Source organism: Sceloporus occidentalis, unplaced genomic scaffold (genome assembly GCF_023333645.1).
Source record: "Sceloporus occidentalis isolate IW3139 unplaced genomic scaffold, rSceOcc1.0.p SCAF_103, whole genome shotgun sequence".
In the NCBI taxonomy this organism is placed as follows: Eukaryota; Metazoa; Chordata; class Lepidosauria; order Squamata; family Phrynosomatidae; genus Sceloporus; species Sceloporus occidentalis.
The window spans coordinates 885,044-909,898 of NW_028317083.1; the positions used below are offsets into that span (position 1 = coordinate 885,044).

General features: G+C 41.6%; 3 protein-coding genes across 3 annotated transcripts in view; 2 read left to right on the forward strand and 1 right to left on the reverse strand.

Moving 5' to 3' along the window:
* The first annotated feature begins 426 nt into the window (after positions 1–426).
* Positions 427–1,647, forward strand: LOC149283500 (protein kinase C delta type-like). Its single transcript, XM_089497456.1, has one exon. The coding sequence runs from the start codon at positions 427–429 to the stop codon at positions 1,645–1,647; it is 1,221 nt and encodes a 406-aa protein (XP_089353582.1).
* A 4,149-nt stretch (positions 1,648–5,796) lies between these two features.
* Positions 5,797–10,323, forward strand: LOC149283501 (membrane protein BRI3-like). Its single transcript, XM_089497410.1, has 3 exons — positions 5,797–5,953; positions 8,378–8,486; positions 10,191–10,323. The coding sequence occupies exons 1-3, from the start codon at positions 5,797–5,799 to the stop codon at positions 10,321–10,323; spliced, it is 399 nt and encodes a 132-aa protein (XP_089353536.1).
* A 3,977-nt stretch (positions 10,324–14,300) lies between these two features.
* Positions 14,301–24,855, reverse strand: part of LOC149283502 (BAR/IMD domain-containing adapter protein 2-like 1) — a 40,198-nt gene continuing 29,643 nt past the window's right edge. The window contains exons 6-14 of the mRNA XM_089497458.1: positions 24,432–24,569; positions 23,435–23,587; positions 23,131–23,298; positions 22,647–22,788; positions 19,359–19,566; positions 18,064–18,135; positions 17,714–17,903; positions 14,792–14,832; positions 14,301–14,376 (exon numbers count right to left, since the gene is read on the reverse strand). Of these exons, the coding sequence (XP_089353584.1) occupies positions 14,301–14,376; positions 14,792–14,832; positions 17,714–17,903; positions 18,064–18,135; positions 19,359–19,566; positions 22,647–22,788; positions 23,131–23,298; positions 23,435–23,587; positions 24,432–24,569 (1,188 nt within the window). The remainder of the gene's footprint in view (positions 14,377–14,791; positions 14,833–17,713; positions 17,904–18,063; positions 18,136–19,358; positions 19,567–22,646; positions 22,789–23,130; positions 23,299–23,434; positions 23,588–24,431; positions 24,570–24,855) is intronic.

Genomic DNA, 24,855 nt, shown 5'->3' on the forward strand with positions numbered 1-24,855 from the left:
TATTTATTGTCACTTATTTATTGTTGGATATCTAGCAAACCAGCAGCACAGTACTCTCACAGTTCCATGACTTGTCAGTGCATTGTGACATCATAAGTGTCTGTGACATCATAAGTCATTGTGACATCATACGTGTCACCTATAAAGCTGCAAGCCGCTCCCCTTTTTCCTTTGGTGAAGTTGGGCACTCGACACTGAAGCAGTTATTCTATAGCGAGCTGAAAGTGTTACTACCAACTACATACAACAACGATGGAGGAGAAAAGTGAATTGAGCAATGCGGAGGATTGTTGCCTCCTTTCTGGACTTAGGTGGGGTTTAAAGAGATGCTGCCCCAGAAAACTAAGAAAATTTTGCAAAAGAGTAAGATCGGCTTTCATAAACGCTGTAAGGCGGACAAAGAGGAGAGATGAAAGCCCAGAGCACATGGCCAGAAGAGTACTCAAAAGAAAGAGAGAGAGTACCGGTTCCGAGGAAGAAGGATGTAGAGACAGGAAGAGGAGAAGGGGTACTGCTAATGAGAGAGAGGATAGCAGCCAGGATCTTGGGCAGCAGGGGGAGCAGAAAGCACCTGAACACCTGGAGCAGCGCATGTGCAGCAGGGGAAAGGTTGCAATAAAAAGACGCAGGAGTCAGATGGAAAGTGATGTTCCTGCTAAAAGATTTAGAAGCCTTCTCCCCATGTCCGTGCCATCCTTTACTTTTCATGCATTGCTGGGAAAAGGCAGCTTTGGAAAGGTCGTGTTGGCTTCTGTCCCTACCAGGGAATCCCTGGCAGCGGTTAAGATCATTCACAAGAAAGCCATGAAACCTGTGGAAATTATGAAAGAGAGGAGGGTCCTGGAGGTGGCTCGGAACAGCCCATTCCTGTGCCATGGATACGCGGCCTTCCAAACAGAGACCTGCGTACTATTTATCATGGAGTATTTAGCCGGAGGAAGACTAATCACATATCTGAACAGGGTGGGCTCCTTCTCTGAGGCCACAGCTGCCTTTTATTCGGCAGAAATAGTGTGTGCCGTCCAGTTCCTCCACTCTCAGGGAATTATACATCGCGACCTGAAGCCGGACAACATCTTGCTTGATGGAGAGGGCCATGTAAAGATCTGTGATTTTGGTCTTGTTGCCGATGGTATTTTTGGAACCGAACAAACCACAGAATATTGCGGCACATTTTTGTACATGGCCCCAGAAATACATCTGAAGCAAGCATACGGTGTTGCCGTGGACTGGTGGTCCTTCGGAGTGGTGCTGTTCCGTATGCTGAATGGAGCTTTCCCTTTCTATGCTAGCAATAGCATCATGTCAGAGATTGATCAAATTATGTACGGCAGCCCTCAGTACAGCAAAAACCTCAGCAAAAAAGCTGTGGACATCTTGAAACAACTGCTGAAGAAGGATCCTCGGCGTCGCCTCGGCGTGAAAGGAAATATCAGACGCCATCCGTTCTTTCAAACCATCAACTGGGATGACGTAGAGAGCCGACGTTTAACTCCCCCGTACAAGCCGGATTTGAGATCAGATCTCCACCTGAACAAACTGCGCAGGATACCATCGGTTCTGCAGACCGCAGAGGACACGTCCTCTCCATCCAGCAGCCAGCATATGTCTGGCTTTACCTTTATAACACCAGACTGGATGAATTGAAGGATGGACTGTGCCCTGGCCAAGTGACTCAAGATCTCTTGTTTCCAATAACAATAAACCAAGGAAACAAAACATCATTTTGGTTATTGCTTCTTTAACTCTACGTAACTGTAAGGAGCTGTAAGTGGGTGCGACCTCACAATACAGATTCTGCCTTTGTGACATCATACACCGTGACACATTTCATATAAACAAAAATGTGCGGATAAGAATGTCCCAAATACACCTAAATATAAATAAATCTACCTTAAATTTCTTGCAATTAACATAATCCATGAGATACTGTATGTAGTAATGGTATGCTTTACACCAGAATAATAATTGACTTAATTATCAGTAAGTAATAATTTTTGGACTTTTAAAATGACATCAATGTGTCATATATTTAATAACCCCGTTCTCATGTACTAATCTTTCACATTGATCCCCAACAATACCTCCTGTTTCTAGAGATTATTACATGTTCAATCCACTTCCCCCAAATATAAGAATTCATGCCTCCCAGGTGTTTATATAGGGTAAGAGTATTTCATGGGGAATCTTGATTGTTCTTTGCTCTTACTTACACTTAAATGTGTTAAATTGAGCAGAGTTGATTGACAGTTAAATAATGTATTGGGTTAAATGCTACAAAGTGTTTTTTTTTTCCCAGAAATCTTTTCTGTTTTGACGATTCACATGAATTATACACCCAAACCCACAGCGTTTACAGCTGAAATACTACATGGACGTCAGACCCTGAATAAACAAGCAAACAAATGGAACATTTCCACCTGTAAAAACAGAACGGACTGACGTTTACTACAGGTTTCTCCATTTACTTTGAAGAGCAACCACTACATTTAATATATATTATACAAATGGTTTTATTTATTTGTCAGCGTGTGATATTTGGTTTAAAGGTACGGAGCAAGTTAATTGCCAGAAAGCGACAAACCCTGTTAAAGAAACGTTGCCTAAAATTGGATTTTTTTACATGGACTTCAATCATCTGAATGCACATAAATTGGAGAGCATATAGTTTAACTGATGGAGTCTCATTTAAGCCTTCCTCCTGTAGTAGCCGTCTCGCACGTGCCCAGTAGCGCTCCCGCGGAGATCACCGAAGCAAAGGAAAATCACATTATATATATATATATATATATATATATATATATACACACATATACTGATGCATACTCAGGTATGCTTCCTGTTTTCAGCAGACGTAACTGGGGAGGAGTTAACATCAGGAGTTCCTCGGGTCTGATGCCTGGTGCCTTGTGGATGGAGTCCACGGACATGCATTTTTCACATCCAAAAATGTCAAAAAGCCTTTTTTTATTAAATATATTTATCCGTGTCCCATCAAACACATCGCTTGTTCAGCTCTCGGTGGCTTCCCCATTTTAAACCAACCCTTTGGTCAAGACACGTCTTACCCTACCGAAGGGTGAAAGCAATCAACGTGCCGCTAACTTCATTCTCCCAGGGACGCTGCGCATTAAAGTCCATTTCTATCAATGCATTTTAAATATTTCTGTGAATTGTAATTATAATTCCCACCAGTGATGTCATACGGTGTGCGCTTCACGGACACAAACCATACATTAAAGCTCCAAACCCCATTTATATCACATACATTACCGGCAGGCGTGTAAAGAATACCAGATGTGGAAGGGAAAGAGCCCATTACTTACTATAACAATATCAAAATTATATGTTTATAAGAAACACTATTTCTAAATCACAAAAACGGAAATATATATATATATATATATATATTATACATGCATAAAGACTGTGTGTATATAATAATATATTAAACCAATAACAGTAATACTGTAATATTATTAATTATAATACTATTAATAACAGAGCCACAAGTAATTTAAAAAAAAATATCCAATCAGGGTGGCTGTGAACGATGATGTCAACTGACCACCTGGTGTGATATATATATATATAATAACACAGTATAACCGGCCGGGTAACCCAAGCTCTGTAGGGGGCTTAAGCAGCTGGTGTCCCTCTGGCACTTTAGGGGTTGCCCGCGGACAGGTGACAGCGCTGTTGGGAACCCCTCAGAGCCGCGCGCACCGGGCTTACCTCACGGTGATTCGGCCGCTGCACACAGTGACACGTAGCCGGCGGCAGGACGCGCTCCTCGCTCACGGGGACACACATCGCAGGTAATGTTGACACAGCGAAGCCATTGCGCAGACACCTCAGCCGAGCCGCAGCCTCTGTGAGAGGCGGACCGAGATCTGAGCCTTCCTATTGGCCGAGCTGCTACGAAAATGGGTAGAACGAGCTCTGTGATTGGCTGGGTCGGACTGTACAGCAGGGTCATTGGTACTGAAACTGTGTGTGGGTGACAGGCTGTGAGGCGGCTGTGGGGTCGCAGGGGTCCTGGGTTGAAAACCCAGCAAAAAGTATTCTTCTGTATAGTTACTGTGTTTGCAAAGTACGGCGAGAGAATCACCGATTAAGAACCCCAGATATCAGAGCAGAATATGGAATGAGCCCCTTATGGTGTGTGAATGTACCCTCTTACCCCGCGAAAAGAATAAACACCCCGAGAACTTAACTCCAGACTTATCCAGATCCGTCCATCAACCGTGCCTTTTACTTGTGTGTGATGGGATTGTGAGGCTGTAGGCTAACGTTTCATTTGCCTTAACTGTAATATAGTATAAACTATCAGCTTATTCAGAACAGTCCCACTGAACACAACTGGCGGTTTGTCGTTGCGTGGGTAGCGCGACCAAGAAGAACCAGGGTGATCGGCCAAGATCCGGGTTGGACGGGCAAACACAAGGTGGCTCTGTCACTTTAAGGCCCGCTGCCGCCTGATGACACCGATGGGTATGTGCAGCCGGATGCTCATGTAGTGTGTGGTTGGACAGATCCAGCTGCAGCAGCCAATCCGGCGATCTTGTGAGCATAGGCCATCGACACTCAGTGATCAACGGGGCATTTGTCGGTGTGCCAGATGATGCTCGAGATATATATAGCCGTATGGGTTAATTACGAGCTATTCTTGAATTCCTTCTTAACTCACCATAACCGCAGAGCTCTCCTCTCGACTAGATGTTTAATACAATCGCTTGGTATACCCCAAGATGAGTCCCTTTTAGGCGAGAGAGCCCACTATATTTACCCCCATGACGGACCTTTTGGAGCTGAGAACCAGTTATCACCATCCTCTACAAGTTAGAAAAGTAGTCTTGGCACCATAGCCACCAAAGGAACAGTCCAATCAGCAGGGACATATCATCAGTTGCTATGGTGATAACACCACTTTTCAGCTGACCAAGTTTTATACATGATCCCCCATTATTCTTCATCATATTCCTTATTAAATTATATATTCCTTATTAAAATATATATCCGCATATATTTACGGGAAAGCCCCGCCCCCTGCCACACCTCTATCCACACCCCATGAAACAAATATTAACCATATGATAACCACACCAGCAGGTATGGGCTATAGCTATATGTTCATGTACAAGATATTACATTGTGCGTATTGCTATAACTAATTCTATAACGATAATCATATGTTTATCATTGTGTGTGTATATATATATATATATATATATATATATATATATATACTTGTATGTATAAATATAACAGAAATATCACATATATATGTATGAATATTTTATATGTAGCATATCACATGTATGTTAGTATGTACATATAGTCCTTCTCTCTCTCGCTGACATCATGTTAACCCCTTGCTGTCTGCGCATAGACATGTTCCTTCCCCCAGTGTAACAGGTTGGCCGCCTGCGCGCGCTGCTCCTTTAAGAAATGCTTCCTGTAGGGGAGAGGCTGGCATGGGGATGGTCACATGACCCGAGTCTTGTGACTGGCCTCGTACAGCAGGGAGCTGAGCACATTTGCAGCCAGTCTCTTATAGTTTGGGATTCGCTCTGGGGGGCTGCGAGGAGGCGGAGGGGGCGCACACTGTCCTCTATCGTACAGGTGATCCGAGAGGGGCACGGGAGCTGCAGCTCTCCCCGTCAGTCCTGTAAAGTTGGGCGCACGCCCCGGACACAGCGCTCTCCGCTCCGAATTATACAATTCATTGTTAGTGGAGTAACGAACTTAACTGCCCCAGAAGCCCCTCTGCCACTTACCTCCCAGGGAGACAGGATGGACAACAAGCCCCTCCTGGACCGACCCCCAGCCTACAGCCCGCCGGTGCATGGGGTGTACGAGCACGGGCAGCAAAACTATGGGACTATACCGGGTGTCCCCGCAGCACCTCCCGGATACCACCCTCCTCCTTTACCCTACGCCACTGGCACGGGTGGGTATGCAATAATCACTGTATATAGTCTATGGATATAGTGTGTATAAGCGGTGTGTTCTTCACTCGGTTGCTTTGGCTGATATAATGTGTATATGTATGTGTGTATGTGTGTGTGTGTGTATATATGTATATATATATATCTATATATATATATATACATACATACATGACCTTATGCTATAGTTTTCTTATTGAGGTGTAATTATACTATGAATAATGTATAGATAAGTTTGTTGTTTATTGAGCTTTTTTTTTTTTTTAGTCAGTTACCCCAGTTCTGCACTAGTTTTAATAAAGTACTCGGAATACTCTCAAATCCTATACATTGAATGCAGCTCATATATACATACTATAGAATATATCACACTGTAGATGAGACTGGATTGCTCAGTTTTTTGGCACAACGTCAAGGATGAAAATAGCAATACATTAACCAAAATCATAATTCATAAAAAGATAATAAAATATAATAATAATAAATCACATATAGCTGCTGATAACCACTGGCCTTTATACTTCTGCTATTTAGTATAGGCAAACGACAAAAAAATTCTGAGGTTTTGAAATCACCTTCTCATATATATATGAGACCATTCCATCGGTTGCTATGGTAATAAGACCATTCTTCAAACTTTGCACCTGAGTCATTTTAACAGTCCTTGTCTTATTTGTCTCACTTTAAACATATTATGTTATGATTGGAATGTCTCTTTTTGGAGAGAACACATTATTGAACCCTTTAAAACATTTCAAAAAGTTATTTATATACTGTATTCTCTTATAGATACGTAATAAAATATCAATTATGTAACCAATCCCCAAATTATTCTTCACTCATGCTGTGGGATTTGTTCCTGTGTACAGGATAATATTGGGGGGAGAAAGGGGTTTTAGTACATGAAAGAAAATAAATATCCCCGTATTTCTCATATGAAGTAAAATAGGTTATTTTTGTTTTTATTTTTACGGTATGCAGCACAATGAAAGGGTTTGGCCTGGGTACAAAGGTGCCGTAACTAAACATTGTTTTTTTTTTCTTCTAAACAATCCCATGTAGGGTACTTTATGACCTTTTTTTAAAAAAATATAGAATTTGATGGGTGATCAGACCCATTCGGCCCATTAAGTCGGACTTTAGTCAGTCCTTGGGCTCATCTTAGATTCAGAAGCCATCACATGACTGTTTAAACCCCCTTACTGTGTTAACCCCTACCGCTTCTGATGGGAGGCTGTTCCACTTATCTACCTCGGTAAAGTAAAAGCAGTTCTGTCATTTGGAGTCTCTGAAATCTTTGGGAGACATATAGGACCGTTTCATCAGTTGAAGACCACTCTTCAAACTTTGCACGGGAGTCACCGTTTATACGTACCCCCCATTGTCTTAATAGTGTCATTATTATTATTATTATTTATTAATAATAAAATTATTTCGTTATTATTAACCCCTTGACTTTAATCATGAGGACAGTGACAGCCTATATAAGACAGCAGCTCGTCATCGGAAATGTATGAGACTTCTGTAAATATATAGTAACCAGATTTAGTTGGGCGAAGAACGCCGATGACCTCTAAGCTCCGATTTTTTTTATTTTTTTTTAATGTCATGTGACCTTTTATGTTAAAAACGTTACATAGCAAAAAAAAAAAAGAAGTCCTAAAATCTTTCCGAATGACGGCCACTGAGCCCCGTTATGGTTGTGATAAAGGGGGGGCGGGAAGGGAAGCTGCACTTTCACCGCCCTCCAGCTCCGTGGCGTTGGGCCGAACGCCTCCCCCACTCGGCGCGTGCGAGGCAATCACCGGCAGCCGTGCGCGGAAGGCATTGCTTTCATTAGGGGGGCTTTCATGCCACTGATTGACTGCTTCAAGCAGCCTGAAGTGCAGCGAAACCCAGTCTGGTAACCCCACAACAAGTACAGTATATAGCCTAAGAGTGATGAGATTTGAATTCAGGTAACTAAATTACTATGGTTTTCCCGTTTAGTTTACTTTTGCATGGTTCATTGTGAAATCACAGGTTTATGCGATTTAGCTTTTGTAAAAGTAACACTTTTTTAAATTAATTCTCTTTTGACGCTCCACTCTGAAACCCCCCAACAACCCGTCACGGGAAACCCTCCAACAACCCGTCGGGGAAAGCCCCCGTCATCCTCTCCCGCAATCTGCCAGATTCAAAGTCCGCCAGGAAGCTCACGATCTGTACTTCGAGCTGCCCACATGTTTGACGTGGGGGTTATCCTATAATCAGCATATATGTCGTATGACCTGTCACATGTCACTCTTTCCCTCTGTGCCATTGATCATTGCGAGCCGGAGTTTACTAGCGGGCAGAGATCAGTCCGGCGGGCGATATATATCGGCTCAGGACACTTGTTTCATTTTGTAGATTTTGTTATACCATTTTTATTTTTTATTTTTTAGGATTTGTTGCTCCGTCGCAGCCCACGTACCCCAGCACTTACACGATAATCCAACAGCCCGCGGCTACTACTACGTCTGTTGTGGTGGTCGGAGGGTGCCCTGCCTGCAGGTAACAAAAGCATTCATGCAGTTGTATTATCGCCGAAATTAAATTTTCACCAAGAAGAGACAATTCACCTGTAACTTAACCGTCTTCAGGAACTGGGTTCCCACCAGAAACACAGCCTTGAAGCGGAGTCTTAGGGCTCGGTATAGGTCAAGGGTTTCCAACCTGCGGCCCTCCAGCTGCTGCAGGACTACATATCCCATACTCCTCTGCTGAAAGAGCGTTACGGGAGATGTAGTCCTGCAGCAGCTGGAGGGCCGCAGGTTGGACACCCCTGGTATAGGTGCTTCCAAGAGTCAAGGTCACCCTGTTTTGGGGTATCATTAAGCATTTTGTAGGTTATGTTCCTCGCGTGCTCCCTGGTAATCCGTGTACCGTGAGATCTGATGCATGTTGAGGAACACACGGGATCCTCAGGCTGGTCTGTAGACAAACCAACCCCAGGGACTTCATCCACCATATGTTCTCTAATGCCGATGTGTAGATATTATATATAAATTATCTCTCAACTACTGTCTATAATGTAAGAACTCTGCAGAAGCAATGCCCAGGCAAGAGATTAGGTTGGATCTTTTCATGGAAGTAAAAAAACTCCAAATAATTGGCTAAAAAGGGGTCAATGTGTATGAGCTTCCCAAGGGACCTGCTTCTTGCTCTCCAAAAGACTTACAAATATGTATTTCCCATAAAATATGTTTTCACGATAAAGTCCCCTTTGAAAATAATAAGATTCATACTTATATTCTCAAGCTGTAACCACATGACTAGCACCGCTTATTATCAGCAGACGATGATGAGACGTACGGCGTGCGATCACATGACGTGAAATCAAGGTTTGGCGTAACGCAGAACAGGAAGAGGACTGTCTTTTTTTTTTTTTTTTTTAAAGCGAGTGAATGATTGGAAGTGTCACATGTTTGCGGTTACAGATTGCTGAATCAAAGTGCATTCAGTGATAAGGAGAAGTACCTCCGAGAGGAGCGGCGTAAAGTGTAGAGCGCACCTCTGGCAAAGCACATTGTACAGCATGCCGAGTATTACAATACATCGTCTATTATACCAAGAGACCACGTCCTGTCCAGAATTACCGCTCCGCGACGTCCTTCTTTTTAGAATTAGGCCCTTCGCTTATATAGCGATGGGCTCTGCGTAGGAATGAGTAAATCTCCGATATTTTCATCTCAGATGGGTATTTTGGAACGTCACTATAGGATTTGCCGGTTTTATATCATTATGATGCGCCTATACTTACTTATATACATCGATCACCCCATAAAATGCATTGATATCCCCGTAAGCGCTTCCTTATTTGTAGGTTTAGTCAGTAATAATTTGAATCACGTTATACTAAGCCAAGTAGGAGGTTAGTTTGTGTTTCAAAAATAAGAAAAAATATGAACGATCCTTTAAGAACCATTTTCTGCTGTAATATATATATATATACTTTTTTTTTAATTATTTTTAATTATAAAAGTACCAAATCTGCTTTCTGGCAACCACGTATGCGGTTTCCTTAACTCATTTCCTTAACGGAGAATTGATTCGTATTGTGTGCTTTTGTCGCGCAGTAAGATCATCCTAAAAGCCTTGTTTTCTCACTATTTGTACATCTTGGATTACACAGATAATAATTTGTACCCAGATTCAATGAATCCTGCGTGTTCTGCACAGTTTTTAATGTTTTTTTTTGTGTCTTGTTCCCCACAGGGTCGGTGTTTTGGAGGACTCGTTTACCTGTCTGGGATTATTTTGTGCCATATTCTTCTTTCCCCTCGGGATCCTGTTCTGCTTCATGTTACGGCAGCGGAGATGTCCCAACTGCGGAGCTACTTTTGGCTAAGAGGAGAGAATGAAATCATGGCTCAGGGGCGATTTATACCATACGCTTCAGTTTTCTCCTGTAAATCTCATTAAGTGCACAATCCTTCTCTTTGATTAAATAGCATATTTGTATGGGGTGCGTTATTACATTCTTTTTATCTATGAATATCGTTTTCTTTCCGCATGGGGGAAATCTCTGTGCCATAGATGAATAGGGGGCTGCGAAGCCCCCCACATATTGGTGCCTTTTCAGACTGCAACAAAATTTCCTCTATATAAAGAAGACGCCGGGCCCTTGATTTAGTTGATCCGTGTCTTATAGCACCACTTCGGGGGGCGGGGGGGGGGTTCTTATACAGTAAGCACTGTGAAAATATTAAGCGATCATTCTAAAGAACAAATATTTTTCCCTGTATACATTCTACATATTAAAACCACTGTCACTATGTACAAAGTAAGTATAGCTGTGTGTCTTTTTGTATGTATATTAACCTGTATCGTTTCTGCCAGGTGTTGAAAGAGATAATTCCCGTTCCAGTAATACCTTTGCTTGTGTCGTCTGTGTAATAAAGTTTTGTCATTTTGATTTAAGGACATTTAAATGGCCAGATTGGCTCACATGGCTTTACTATGGGTAGGGGAGCGATTGGTACAAGCTGGTCACCGATTACCGCGGGCTACTTTGTTTCTTTTACAAGTTGTATCAGTTTCTGGTAAATTCGGCTTAAACAGAAAGGAAATCTCATTGTTGATTTACTTCCTTATTCGTAAATTTCCTCCATTATTTTGTCGACGAGCGGTTTCGTTTATGTAAAGTAGCAGTCGATACCATATCCTGTAATGAATATGAAAGTAAATGGAGCCTCTGCCATCCGTGTTATAAAACAGTCATATCTGGATATACAATTTGGGAATAAAACTCCAGATATTTGCAAAACTACAATTCCCATGATGCTTTGCTCATATAGGGCCTGCTATTCAATAGTCCATGTTCTCTGAAAGAACACACAATTCTAAATTAATATATTATGTTTATCGTCTGTAAAATTATTTCAAATATTTTTATTCTTCCAGTTTTGATCAGTTTATAATCGGCCAATGCCATTGGTTGCTATGAGATTTTGCACCTTTTTAAACTTTTTGTACTTTACCCTAAATATTTAATCAAAAGAAAATGATGTGGGTGTTCTGTACTTTAAAAAAAAAAAAAAAAAGCACAAGTTCTTATCTACTACTTACCTTGGGTAGAAGCTGCAGCTCTGTCTCCTCCACGACTCGAAGCAGCCAATCAGTGACAAAGTAAAAGGCTCCCGGTGAGATCAATGGTAGCGCGTTCTGCACATGCGCACGGATGGTCTTTTTTGTCCCCCTGCAGCTTTTGCCGGGCGGACTAGCAGCGAGTATACCGTGTGCCAGGAGATGTGCTGAACACATTTACAGCTCGGAAAAAAGCTGGGGGGGGCGAGGGGGCCAATCCGTATGGGGGGATTCTGCATGCATTTGCAAAGATGAACACCACAAAATAGGGAGCTCTCAGCACTCACATGCAATGCCGACTTCTACCGCATGCCCCCACGCCATTTCCAATAGTGGAAGTGAAATAATGATACAGATGTCGTAGGATATGCGAGTTATCTTTTTAGACCATAAAAAAGTGGATTTTTGGCTTTGATCAGAGAAGTGTGTGTGTTTAGGGCCAAACATCCTTCAGTTCTAATCGCATATGAACCTGTTAGTTTAAACTGGACAAGTGGTCCTTCTAATTCCAAACAGGCAGCGGGAAAGTCTACTTGTGTGCTTAGGAATTTGTATTATTTCATGTTACTCACTTTACCGAAAAACAAACAAAATGCGGTGAATTCAACTTAAAGGCCGCATCGATTCTGCCTCGAAGTTTGAAAACTAAACGCCACGGAGCAGAATAGAAACGTTGTTATTCCGGAGCTCTCGTTTTTAATGCATGTTGGGTTTTATTCCGCTTAGGTTCCTTCACGTAGGATGATCTCGGCCCTGTTTAGAAGAAGTGATACCTTTCATTTGAAGTCGTGTAACCGTGGAAACATTTCATTTATAGCCATGGAAAAACAGGGAAAAAAGTGGAGTTAAAGGATACCATTTATTGGCTAACAGAGTTTTATTGCAAGCTTTCAAGACCACTTCAAGAACTTATGCCTGAAGAAGGGACTTCACAACTTGGTCTTGAAAGCTAACAACTTGGCTCGCAATAAAACTGTTAGCCAATAAATGGTATCATTTTAACTCCAACTTTAATTTGGGGATTCCCAAAGGGACTTTGTTCTCTACAAACCAGGCAGTGATTTAGTATGAAACACCGGTTACCTACCCATCATCTGCCTCCTGGCTTCATGGATTCCATTCATGAACCTATTCAGTCACAGTCATCAGTCGTCATCAGTCCGTTTTTCCCTGCACCCTTCCTGGTACAGAGAGGAAGCTTGTTATACAGGCTAGGAAGAAACCTTATTCATCACAGATGATCCATATTTTCCAGTGCCGGCCACCTGCACTCCAACATAGGAAACATCGGGTGGTAGTCCCATCTACCAGCTCAGCTCCATGGACCGCTGCCTAGGCAGGGCTCGTTCGAACTGCTTATTGCTTCTTTTACAACCTCTATTCAGTAGTAAATGTAGGGAGGGTATATATATATATATATAATTTTTCTTGAAAAAAATGAATAAAAAAAAATGAATGATTGTTTCCTTAAATAAAAATCACATCACAAATGAAAAAAAAACAGAAAACGTCAACTTTAAAAAAAATAAATAAAAAAAATTGGTGAACACACATATATGATAAAGAAAGATCAGAGCCCGCTTTTATATGAGAATATTTATTTATCCTAGAGATCTATAACCTGGAATTGTCTGATTTAAACCAAAGAAATATATATTCCTTTATAGTCAGTTTTAGGCATATACACATATATATATATAATTTTATATAAAGGCATCTCGCGTTTAAGTAACACAATCAAATAACTTAACCAGAATGCTTCTTCTCTGCGTGTGGAAGAATGAAACGCTCGATGAATACATGGTGGTGATGTCGGCACAGAAAAAAAAACCCCATTTTTTTCAAGGAAAAATCTTTGAGGAGGAAAAAAAAAGCTTAAATAAATACATGTTATTGTAGGCTGGTTTATTGATTGGTCAAAAAGTTGATTACGGATGTCAGTAAGCCTTCACACTTCCGCTTAATAAACAGGCTGGACAAAAACCTACCAAGAAAAACCAGTGGCCTGAAATCTAACCAAATATTAAAAAAAATATATATATTTGCACCCGCAAGAGATTCTAACAATATATCAGTTACGAGGCAGAAGAAAGGATGATTTCTCGGTCACCTTTCAACGGGGTTCCGCAGCAGCTACCGGCTTCATCGCTCAATATAGTGGACTACGTACAAAAAAAATCTCGCTTACCTGGGAGATACTTCCTCCTACAATAAAACAATTCCTTACGCCGACTCCAAATCGAAAATAATTTATATATATATATATATATATATATATATTTTTTTTTTTTTTTTAAATTGGTCTTAAGAAAAATTCTACTTGAAAACATTTTTTTTTTACAAATTAAAAATAATAAAAAAAAACAAATTTAAAAAAATAAAAGGGTCAGCGGTTGAATTGCAGAGATTTTTTTTTTTTTTTTTTGCCTTTTATTTCCGTGGTTCATTTTGCAAAATATCTTATTCCTACTTAGAAAGAGAATTGAACGCTAGAAAATAACTATTAGGTCAAAAATGGAAAAATTGAGCAGAGTTCATTGGTGAGAAACGATTTGTGTGCAAAGGATCGCCAATCAACGCTTCAGTCCATATAATATGGCTTTTCCAGGTCCTGCTCGGGTCTTTAGTTTTCAGCTGAAATTATTGCAAAATCAAAAAAAAATAAAAAATTATAGTACACTGCGTAGGAGGCTTAAAATAATTACAAAAAATAATAATAGTTAAATTAGGCGGGACTTTTCATCGAATGATTGGTGCCGAGCGATCGTTTGTTACGGTTGGTCGTAGCTTGACGGTAGCAAACGGATTTTCCCCACTGAAACAGAAACAAAGTTTAGGTTAACAAAAAAACCCCTAAAACATACATTATTGATTCAGAAATATAAAGATCAAATTTAAAATTTCCTTAAAAACCTAAAAGCAATGAGTATAATTTTTGATGACTTCTAGAACGGGGCGTGTGAAGGTTTCATACTGACTACGATGTATCGATTAAATGCGTTTCCAGGGTAAAAGGTAAAGTTTGGAATGTTTTTCATTTTAGAAATAGGAAACCTTTGGCTGCTGCTGGGTATAATGCCAACGATGTTCATCCGATACGCACTAAACCCTGACATTTGGCCTCAAGATTAACGAGGAGGCTTTAAGAAAAGTTGCTTGCGGGAAGGTAGGAGAAATGCCTCCGTTCGTTGTTTGACTATACACCTGGGGCAACGATGGAGAAGACCTACCTTAGGAATGGATGCTTCATAACACCATTTGCAGTAGGTTTCTGTAAGAAAACACAGGGAGCGTCATATGTTGTGGAACCAATAATCGGTCATATTTCACACGGAACAATAATGTGTATTAACCAGGTGGTGGCAGGGAAGCACCACAAACAAATCACTTTCCAGCATGGAATCGCTTGTCGGAATATAATAAAGTTATTTGTATGGGTTTGTCTGTTCCAGGTAACCACAGCCCCTCAGGTCCGTTTTAGGATCCTTCATGATTGCACTGAAAACGAGATAAGGATATTAAACTGGTGGCTGTTGGGCAGCGATGTATTTTTGGGGGTTGCTACACCAGGCCGGACCCCAGCACCAGCCACCCTGATCTACAATGCCGAGGGGTCCTTCTCTGCTGCCAGTCTTCATGTGCAGACCTCCACTATATGACATCATAGCTCGTCGCTCTGCTTGAAGTCAGGAGTCTGCCACATGCCAGGGAGGCCAATCGCCCAACTGGGTGATCACAGCACCTGAATGAGCTGACCCCGAGACGCTTGAAATATTAACCCTTTAACAGCCCATTCTACATAGTGACTAGCCAAATGTGTCACTCAAACGACTCTGATAACCGTATTCATGAACACCTAGCCTTGTCATTATTTAAAGATACACTTAATTGAGTCACCTGTGTTCAAGCAGGGATATCACCCATAAGATACTGGTAGCAAAAGCACCAACTAGGAGTCTCATATATGATCACAGCGGGGTAGAATAGGGAGCAGTTGGCTTCAGTATGTGTGACCCTAAGACTGGGGCAAAAACCCTGGGAGTTCCCAGGTATGGTGACCAGCTCCTAGTAAACCGGCCCAGGGGCTACCAGACCAGAGATCTGTCTCCTGTTTGCCATAGGCAAGAATTTGCCGCTGTTCCAGGGTCATTCCTCAACCAAATGACAAGGAGAACACGCAGTAGGAGCGCGTGGACACACAATGACTCCAGCGATCGAGGCAGGAGGCAGCCGCTGGGTAAATAAGAGCGTTTCACAATAAAACGCTGCTCAGACTTTCAGGAGCTGCGAAACAAACATAATTGTCTCTATCGATGCCTGGAAAATATCGGACGTAATTTCACTTAAAATATCTGTTTCAAAGTAAGTGTTGTGTTTGTTTAGACGTCCTCTCATTCACGGTTTGGTTTTTATCTCAAGCATATTGCCAAATTATTCGCTGTTTGCCTGCCCTGACTGCAGGAGGTTAAAGAAAGAAAAAAAAAAACAAAGAAGATAAATAGAAATCACTTGAACATTTATCGAAATGACAATAGCCTGTTCAGCTTATTGTTTCCCAGGTATTTGTTCTGTATTTTCACATCAGAACATGTCCTGTGTTTCATTCATTCGTTCGGTCAGGGACGGGTCAAGATGACATTCCAGCCGGACCAAGGTAACACCGGGACAAAATGTACCTTCTGTATTATATTCGGAGATTTGGATTATTATTTCATGATATTATAAACTGACTTAGGGTTAGATCACAAGTTTTTGGGGTTAATAACTTCCATATTGGGGTTCACGACCAGCACCCTCAGCAACAATCCTGAAGATGCACCGAGTTCTTATATCATATACCCTGTATTTTGAGTAAGGCAATGTCGGTCTCCCACCGCTAGTTGCGACAATATTTTATCTATTTCTTATCAATTATATCGCTAACTCACTGGTAATCTGTTACGACAGTAAAGATTCAGCCTGCTTCGAACTAAAACGAAGACATTTTGCACATATATATAGAGAACTCCTGAGCTTAAATGTCCATTTAAAGGGATACCCCAGCTACTTGTTCTGCATAACCCTACATATACATTCGTTCCTTTCCAAACTCCCTAGCTAAGCGCCATTTAGGAGACAAGTTCAGCCGAACACGTCTCCTTTCGCGCGATTATTCTTATCGCCCGTCCGCTCCAGCGCTGGCTCGGCAAAAGCGGAGCAGATCCCCCTAAGTGAAGGGGAACTTCGCGGCTCTTTCTCCCTATAGAAAGTACCTTTTTTTTCCTTTTTAAACAATACTTTTATTTGCGTCTTTTGTTTAGGGGCATCCCACGGACTGTAGCGTTCCTTTAAATCTTTCAATTGTTGATCACAAACTTAGAACTACAAGCTATGAGTCTTGGTGAGTATTACGAGTCTTGGTGCGTTAATTATGTTTACAGCGATCACATCAAAAAACGATATGCTTTCTGCTGACTCGTCCGAAAATACCACTTGCTGATTTTTATTATGCTAAACAAAGTTCATTTTCTAGTAACCCCGTGCTGCAGTTTCTACCCCCGTTCCGTGATCTCACATCGTCCGTATCGGGAGCAGTATTTTGTAGATAAAAAAAAAATGGATTAGGTAACCCAACGCCTGATCTGGCATGTGCCAGAGGTCCTAATGTGCTAAGGACTCGCTCAAAACAGCTTCAAGAGCCAAAAATAATAATAATAAGCTCCGTAGTATTATGTTACCCACTGTTTATGATTCTCACCTATTGATGCCTTTTTAATTTCTATATTTTTCATGCAGTCTTGAAATGGAATTTAAATACAATTGTGATGATTTTTAAAATGTTTTAGTTGGGTCCAGAGTTAAATGTAAATCCATTCAATTGCAGTTTCTTACACAAAAAAAAACCCCTAATCCTACTGACCGGAGCAGTGCAGGACTGGGAAAGAAATATGGCCAATAACTGCTAAATAACGCGCGTGCATCCAGCTCACGGCCACACATTAGAGCAGCGGATCTGCCGCACAGCAGAGGTTTGCCTGGGCCTGGATTGGATCGGCATCACCCTCCAGCTCTTAATTTAACACATTCTGCAAATATATGCGTTAACACAAAAAATGAAAACTTGTAACGTCAGTTCGGTATCAGGTCCCGCCACGTGCCCCGGATTTACTTACAGGCGAGTCATTGTTTGTTACGGTGGCCGGATCTTTGGCTAGGGGTACGGTGAAGGCAGTTGTTCCCCGGGGAGTGGAAAAGGCACTCGGTGAGTTTTCAAAGTAATCTGGTTCTGGCAGGACCACCGCACCTTTGTCGATTAAATTGGCTGAGCTGAGGCTCCTAACCGGGGCAGGGCTTGGAGAAGCACTAGAACAACGAAGACAAGAATGATTTATTAAGGCATCAGGCACTGGTGTTTATTCACTAAAGGCAGAATGGGCAGGATAGTCGTGGTTTCAACCCTCTGACTTCACTATTCATTAGGAAGGGTCAACATTACCAATCACCGGCACGGGTAAGGACTTACCTTGACACCTTTGGGGACTCCTTCCCGTTCTCTTCCAGCGGGCGTGTGTAGGATGATGGGAACCAACCTCGCCTGTAAGAAGCAATGATTATTCAGTGAAAAATCACACCGCAGCTTTATTGGGACAATATTCTGAAGAAAGCATAAACGCTGCGCATGTAATACAAGCCCGACAGCCTTACGCTGCCTTTACTATCCTGCACCGGTCTGGCTTGATATCGATATGTTTTGGCACTGTACGGGTTAACAACTTCAACATCAATGGGAAAAATAAAATGCAGAATGATTAATTTGGGCCTGGGTGCGTACTCTCATTTCAGGCTGCCTTGTCTAAAAAAAATTGCAGAAAAACAAGTTTTTGTGCGATTAACAGAATGACCACTAGATGGTGCAATATAACAATTTCTATAAGAACCCCAGTACCGGAGCACTGAGCTGATTCAGCATGAAGCCGCGCATGTCTCCATACGTAAAAGTGTGAAGGGTCATTTCAGTTACATGCTTGCCCCTGATACTTCAGACTTTTAGAAACATGTTGCCTGGGTACTCATTGTATCACACCTAATTTTACATGTTGTTGAGTACACACAGGGAGGTGTAAACCCATAGAAGGTAATCGTTTACTTAGTCACGTTCATGCGGCCCCCATAATGAAGGGAAGCACTTTATAGCGGTGAGAAAGATGTAAGAAAATAGATCTGTCCTGGGAAAATGGCTGATACAGCAATCCTAGGTGGACCATTTCTGACTCACAAAGGACTTTACCATGAGCCATTTTTTTAGGCCACTCATACATTTCCCGTGTTGCTGTCTGGCAGTATGTGAGATGTATGTATAAGTCACAGAAGGGAATTATGTAACCATACATCCCACATACACCAGGGCAGAACATTACACATGCTGGTGAGCAGCACATCAAATATTTATGTCACCCGCAGACATCTTACCCCAGACACAGACCAGAAGAGACTGAATACAATCCTCTCCTGGCCGGTGCTACCGGTAACATCCAAACACAAGGTCCCTTCCAGGCTCGGGCAAGGGAAGCCAAGGGCTTGAAACCACCACCCCAAACCATGGATGGTGGAAGACCCAACCGCGACGTCTGTAAGTTCTTTGGAAATAGTTAACATTTTTGGGCCGCTTTTGTGCTGTTTGGCATTTTTGCGAATGGTATTTTGTTCAGATGTGTTGTCGTGAGTCGACAAAAGGATTCCACGGCGATACTACTCAGACTTAACCCTTTCTACAGCGACCCTAATTAAATACACTGAGCCCCTACGCGTTCGACTTACAGCTTGGTGGCATCGTGCTCCCCGTAGAGCCAGCCGTCCTTTTCTTCTGGTATGAGAAGGGTGATGAGGTCTCCCTGGGCAAAGCTCAGTAACGTCTTGCTGCTTCCGGTGTGCGGGAAGATCGTCTTCACTTTGGGCTTTTTCATCAGGTTTAACCCCGTCGCCACAGACATAGAGCGGGGCAGGTTGGCATCGTCCGCCATCTCTGCTGGAAACAAGAGGATTTCACGTAAGGTCAGATAACAGACAAAGCAGATTTATGATAATGGGACTGGAGGAAAAAAACCTAAAAAAAACCTGCCAGTCTTACTAATTACGGCTGCTACTTTTACTTGGTAAACATTAACACTGAAATACGTCTACAGCCCGCGTTTCCAGCGCACCTGGTGTGTGGCAAAGTTGAAGACAGACAAGTTGGTTTATAGCCAAGTCTTCGTAATGGCGCAGAAGCCAAAACGGCAGATTCCTGCCAGGAAACAAGATGGCCGCTCCCGTACTATACAGCTGCACACATTACGTTCAGTTGTTCTCATTAAAATTAGGAAACGATGATGGCTTTATCAGTTCAACAGAAGATAGAGTCCACTCCAGCACAGAAAAATATATAGTTGCACAAGTTTTTTGGGGCCGTTTTGTATGTTTGCCCCAATAAAACATTTACATAAAATATATTTTTTTAATACTTTTATTATGATGGCCCTTTAACGGAGCCTGGCTAACATCCAGATCAAAAGAATAAGGTACTAATCAGCCCAATTAGTTAAGCCTATTGCGCAATCTTCTATTGTTAGCAACACAATGTAAAGAGAAACGCAAGCAGCGCAAACAACGGCCACCTGGACAACTTTATTCCCGGAAACACAAAGACAGAACTCGATACAAATCGACACAAGTTCTCTCTGTACTGCTTAGAACGTCTTTGTCTTAGATCAATCTGGGATGTTGAATCGCTTTGTACGACCAATTGCAAACTGGCACCGAAAGCCGTTATCTACAACTACAGGGCGAGAGGAAGTTTAAATTTTTTTGGGGGTAGATAAATACAACTTCCCAGCAGAAGTGGTAGATAATTGGAACAGCTTCCCAGCAGAAGCGGTAGAAGTTAACACAGTGAAATCATTTAAATATGTTTGGGCTAGACCTAAACCAAACCCGAATATATGACGAGGCCAAGGACTGATTTTTTAAAAAAATAAATAAAAAAAATAATGGGTAAATGTGTTACTTTTCTATGTTTCTTGTATGTAATTAATCTGGAGATCCTCTAGAATATTTTTATAGATTATTTTTTTTTTATAACTAGTTTACAAAAGGAATTGGTCTTTTTTCCCCCTTTTTCTTTTATTAATTATAAGGGGTTCCAGCCCACAGCTACCATCTCTTCATACGAAATCCATGCCTCTTGACAGGGTGTAATATATATATATATATATATATATATATATATATATAGATAGATATCTATATAACAGAACACACAGTAAGGAACAGATTTCGACATCGCTCTTCTGATTCTAGTAGAAGCCTCGTCATGGCGTTGCTGTTAGGATAAAGCTAATGAGTTTCTTTTTCCTAGAGGCTGTTCCTCTGGAGTATAAAGGCGTCCGCTGAGCTTCTAATAACAGACACCGATCGCTGATTTTTCGCGTTTCTCCGTGTGACTCCATCCCTTTTTCCCCGAAGATCTACTTTGTTGTTTTTTTTTCTTTTTAAATATCAATCCGTAACGTACAAAGCACTTCATTTTTTTACCAAAAGCATGCAGGCTAAAGGGAGGCATTAAACGGTTTCATTCACAGACAAAGGAACCAAATCCATAGAAGTGACGGACTCCGGGCCGCTTATAAGCCAGATACACCGGTAACACGGGATCAAACACAAGGCAATTAACCTTATATATTCTACACGTTGCCCTAAGGACACCCTCTAGTACATTAACCAAATACACCTCAGCAGATCTGTCACTTTAATCTTTCATGTAGCCTTGTGAACAGCTATGGCTATTAGTGGCTGCTGTTTGGTCACATGACATTTAAGCGTTCCCGGGACAAACATTCTGAAAGATGCAACGTTTTCCATTATTAAAGTATTTCTTTTGGAAGTATTTGGGGAAGTAACAGCTCCAGGAACGATGTTTCTAATGCTGCATTTAGCAGAAATTTAGCAGTAGGTGGGACAGCACCTTTAATTACTCACAATCCAAAGAGCAATCAATTGCTCAACAATAGTTTGTAATTAATAACCGCTGGCAGTCCTTCGTTTGGTTTCCCCGGCCATATCACTTGCGTGGGGAGGAAAAGTAAAGTATCTCTGGCCATGAATCAGGAATAGCTGTGCTTTATTATCACGAGTCGGGATAGTCACCAATTACTGCTTTTACAGATTAGCCGTGTATTCGGTTATAAAGATAAACATATATTTTTTACGTACGCTCAATTTTCAGTTCCACGCTCACTCGACAGTATAAAGGAGAGCGGGGTTTATTCGCTAACGGGAGAGCTGTAGTCTCAAGTGTCCTACTTCAATATCCATTATGAAGGGCCAGCGCCAGCAGGTTTCTCCAGCAAGAAGGACTGAGCTGGCCCTGTATAATGCATGATTCAATCAGCAGGGAGACTGAAGAAATCATGTGGATTTAGCAATACATGTTACAGGGGCCTTTCAAGACAAATCTCTGGCTTTCATAGTAAAAACGTTTGCCTCCATGAGCGCGGGCTTTATGACCTGCTATCACCGCTGTGCACGCCTCTGTTTACGCGGGTGATATTTTGCGTGCTACATCTGCCCGCATGATTTCCTAACGCTGTACTCTGGCCTTTTAGTCTCACTTCCTATAATTTACACTCACGGTTATCTACCAAGATGGGCTGGCTGATGAGGGTATGGGTTGAAGATGGAGAAGAAGTGTGAATGGGTGAGCGACATTAGCCGCCGGCAGATGGTCCTCATGGCATCCTCACGGACAGCAAGAAGTTGGCACAGCGGGCCCCAGGTCACCAGGTTTAGTGATTTTCGGTTACACCCCACATGAGCTACAAAAGTCTCTATGAAGCTTCAATTTTCAACATACTGATATGTAGTTCAATTTGATGGGAAATATTTAACAATGATTGCAGTTTGATTCATTCCAACATCAAAGATTTGTAGAGCCCTACTACCGACTTTGCCTCTGTAAGCTATGCTTTGGTTTAATAACCTGTAGAACCCTGTTCAAATTCTCCAATATACACGAGATTGTAAGCAATTCTCTTTTCTGCCTGAACAGGAACACGTGATTATTACACGTACCTTGGGACGCTCTTGGACTTTCATAGGACATTTTTGGCCCGGCTGACGGACTGCTGAACATGTCTACGAGCGGACTTATGTGCGCTCTTGTTTGGGGAGCTGGCGGCATCTTCCTCGTGATTGTGTCGTTATTTGCATTCATCTAAATGAGCAAAATGGGACAAATCATTAATAAGTATTAAACTAGCACGTGGAACATGCACAGAAAAAATAATTTTGTGTTCGTTAACACCCAATATAATTGCTTTACAGAACTAGTATTTCTAGACCTGCTGCTGAAAACAGAAGGAGAAGCGTGCCGATCTACAATCATATTTTGTGGTGTTTGTGGTTTTACTGTAACTGTTGAAGCAAAATGTCTTGTCCACAAAATTGCCCAAAACTATATATATATATATATATTAGATAGATAGAACAATGTCTCAAAAATCCACAGCAGAGCCATTTATCATTTTTGACAGATGAGTTCATTGTGATGTCATACCAGGGCTTTCTTGTCCATAAGTGGAGAAGGCTCAGGAGTGCCAGGAATAGTGGGGGGTCCTTGGGGCTTCATATCCTGCATTAAATTAGTAACATTGTCTGGGACCTGTGTGACGTCACTGCAGGTTTCCTGCCACTTGGGCAACTTAGAGGCGAGGATATCAGCAGCCTAAAAACAAAAATGCCAATTAATAGGTATATTATTACACAAAAACTATCAGAGAACGTTACTAATGATTCTAGTCTTTGTGCATCCACGGCCAATTTCTCTCAATGGCCGAAAACACAAAGCGATCCCGTTTTACCTGCACATGATAGTAGTTCAGATAACTGGAGAAATTACAGTGCTTGTCCACCAGGAAGCAGAAACGCCTCTTCTCTTCCAGCAACGCTTCCCTGCAGCCCTCCGAAATAAACTTCTGAATTTCACTCTGCCGAGAGGTAATGGTTTCCAAATACTATAAAGAAAAGAACAAAAAAACTTGTTAAAAGTACTATAAACCGATCTCACACAAGAGTCACGTGACCTTGCCAGCCCAGTCCCAAGGAAAGAAGGAAACGCTATATCTATGACATCACTTTAAACAATAATTTGTTTTACAAAACCACCTACAACATGGGCTTTTTTTGTTCTTCAATGAGCGTTATTGTTTTGGAAATATTTGGGGTAAAAGGAAGTAATTTAGCTTAGTAAAGCTGAGATATGTAGAAGTTTGTGGCTAAATAAACATAACTTGATTCTACCTTCTAAGGCAAAAACCAGAATGAGTCTCCACGAAAGGACACACCTTGAATAGGAACGTGCACCATATTTTTGTTAAAGATATCACTTAAAAGAGCTTTTATAAATACTGTTCTTTCTAAAAACCAGCTCGGTTCTTCGATTTCTCGTATAAAACAACGCAGCTCACTAGACTTGTACGTTCAGATTTGTACGAATCGTAACAAACTTTGGCAAATTTGTGCATTCCTATGAATGTCTGAAAAAGGGGGTGTTTGCTGAACGAAACAAATGGAAACAAAACAGAGAGCTCTGAATTCCTGGTGTAAATGTTTAATTTGTTTGTAAATTGTACTTTTTTTTTTTTGTACGGGAAGCAAGACAAACAAATTCAGTTTCCAAATGAAAATTCCAAATTCCGTCCGAACCGAAAGGTCCACAAATTAAATTAGTTCATCGAAAACAAAAGACCCACAAATGAAATTAAAAAGTCATACAAATTGTTTCTGATCCCTGTGCACATCGACTGTTTGGCTCACATACCAATCCCCAGCAGCCGCTTTATTTTATTGGATACATACCTCGGTTTCCTTCACCTCGTATTTTGTTGCGTTTCTTGCTCCTTGACTTTTTCTCCGCAGCTTCTTGAGCTCAGCCTGTGATTTCTCGAGAGAATCCAACTTATTCTTGTGCTCGGTTTGGTACCTTTTCAATGTTGCCTGCAATAGCAAGGCGTGAATAAGAACACAAAGCGTAAGCAAGGAAGAACGAAGACACACAGAATTAAAAACAGAAAACAAATGCCCCTGCGAGTGGTAGGTAAAGACCGGATGGCCGAGATAAAGGGGCAAATGCGATTATTCTGTAATCGTGGTGTTAAGAGTAGCTGATGAGAGGCTGGTCCAAGGCTGTCCACATGGCAGCCAGCATCAGAAGAAACTATGGTAGGAAAATCATTCTGGGATAAATTAGCATCAAAGCCAGAGCAGCGGGTTAGAAATCAAA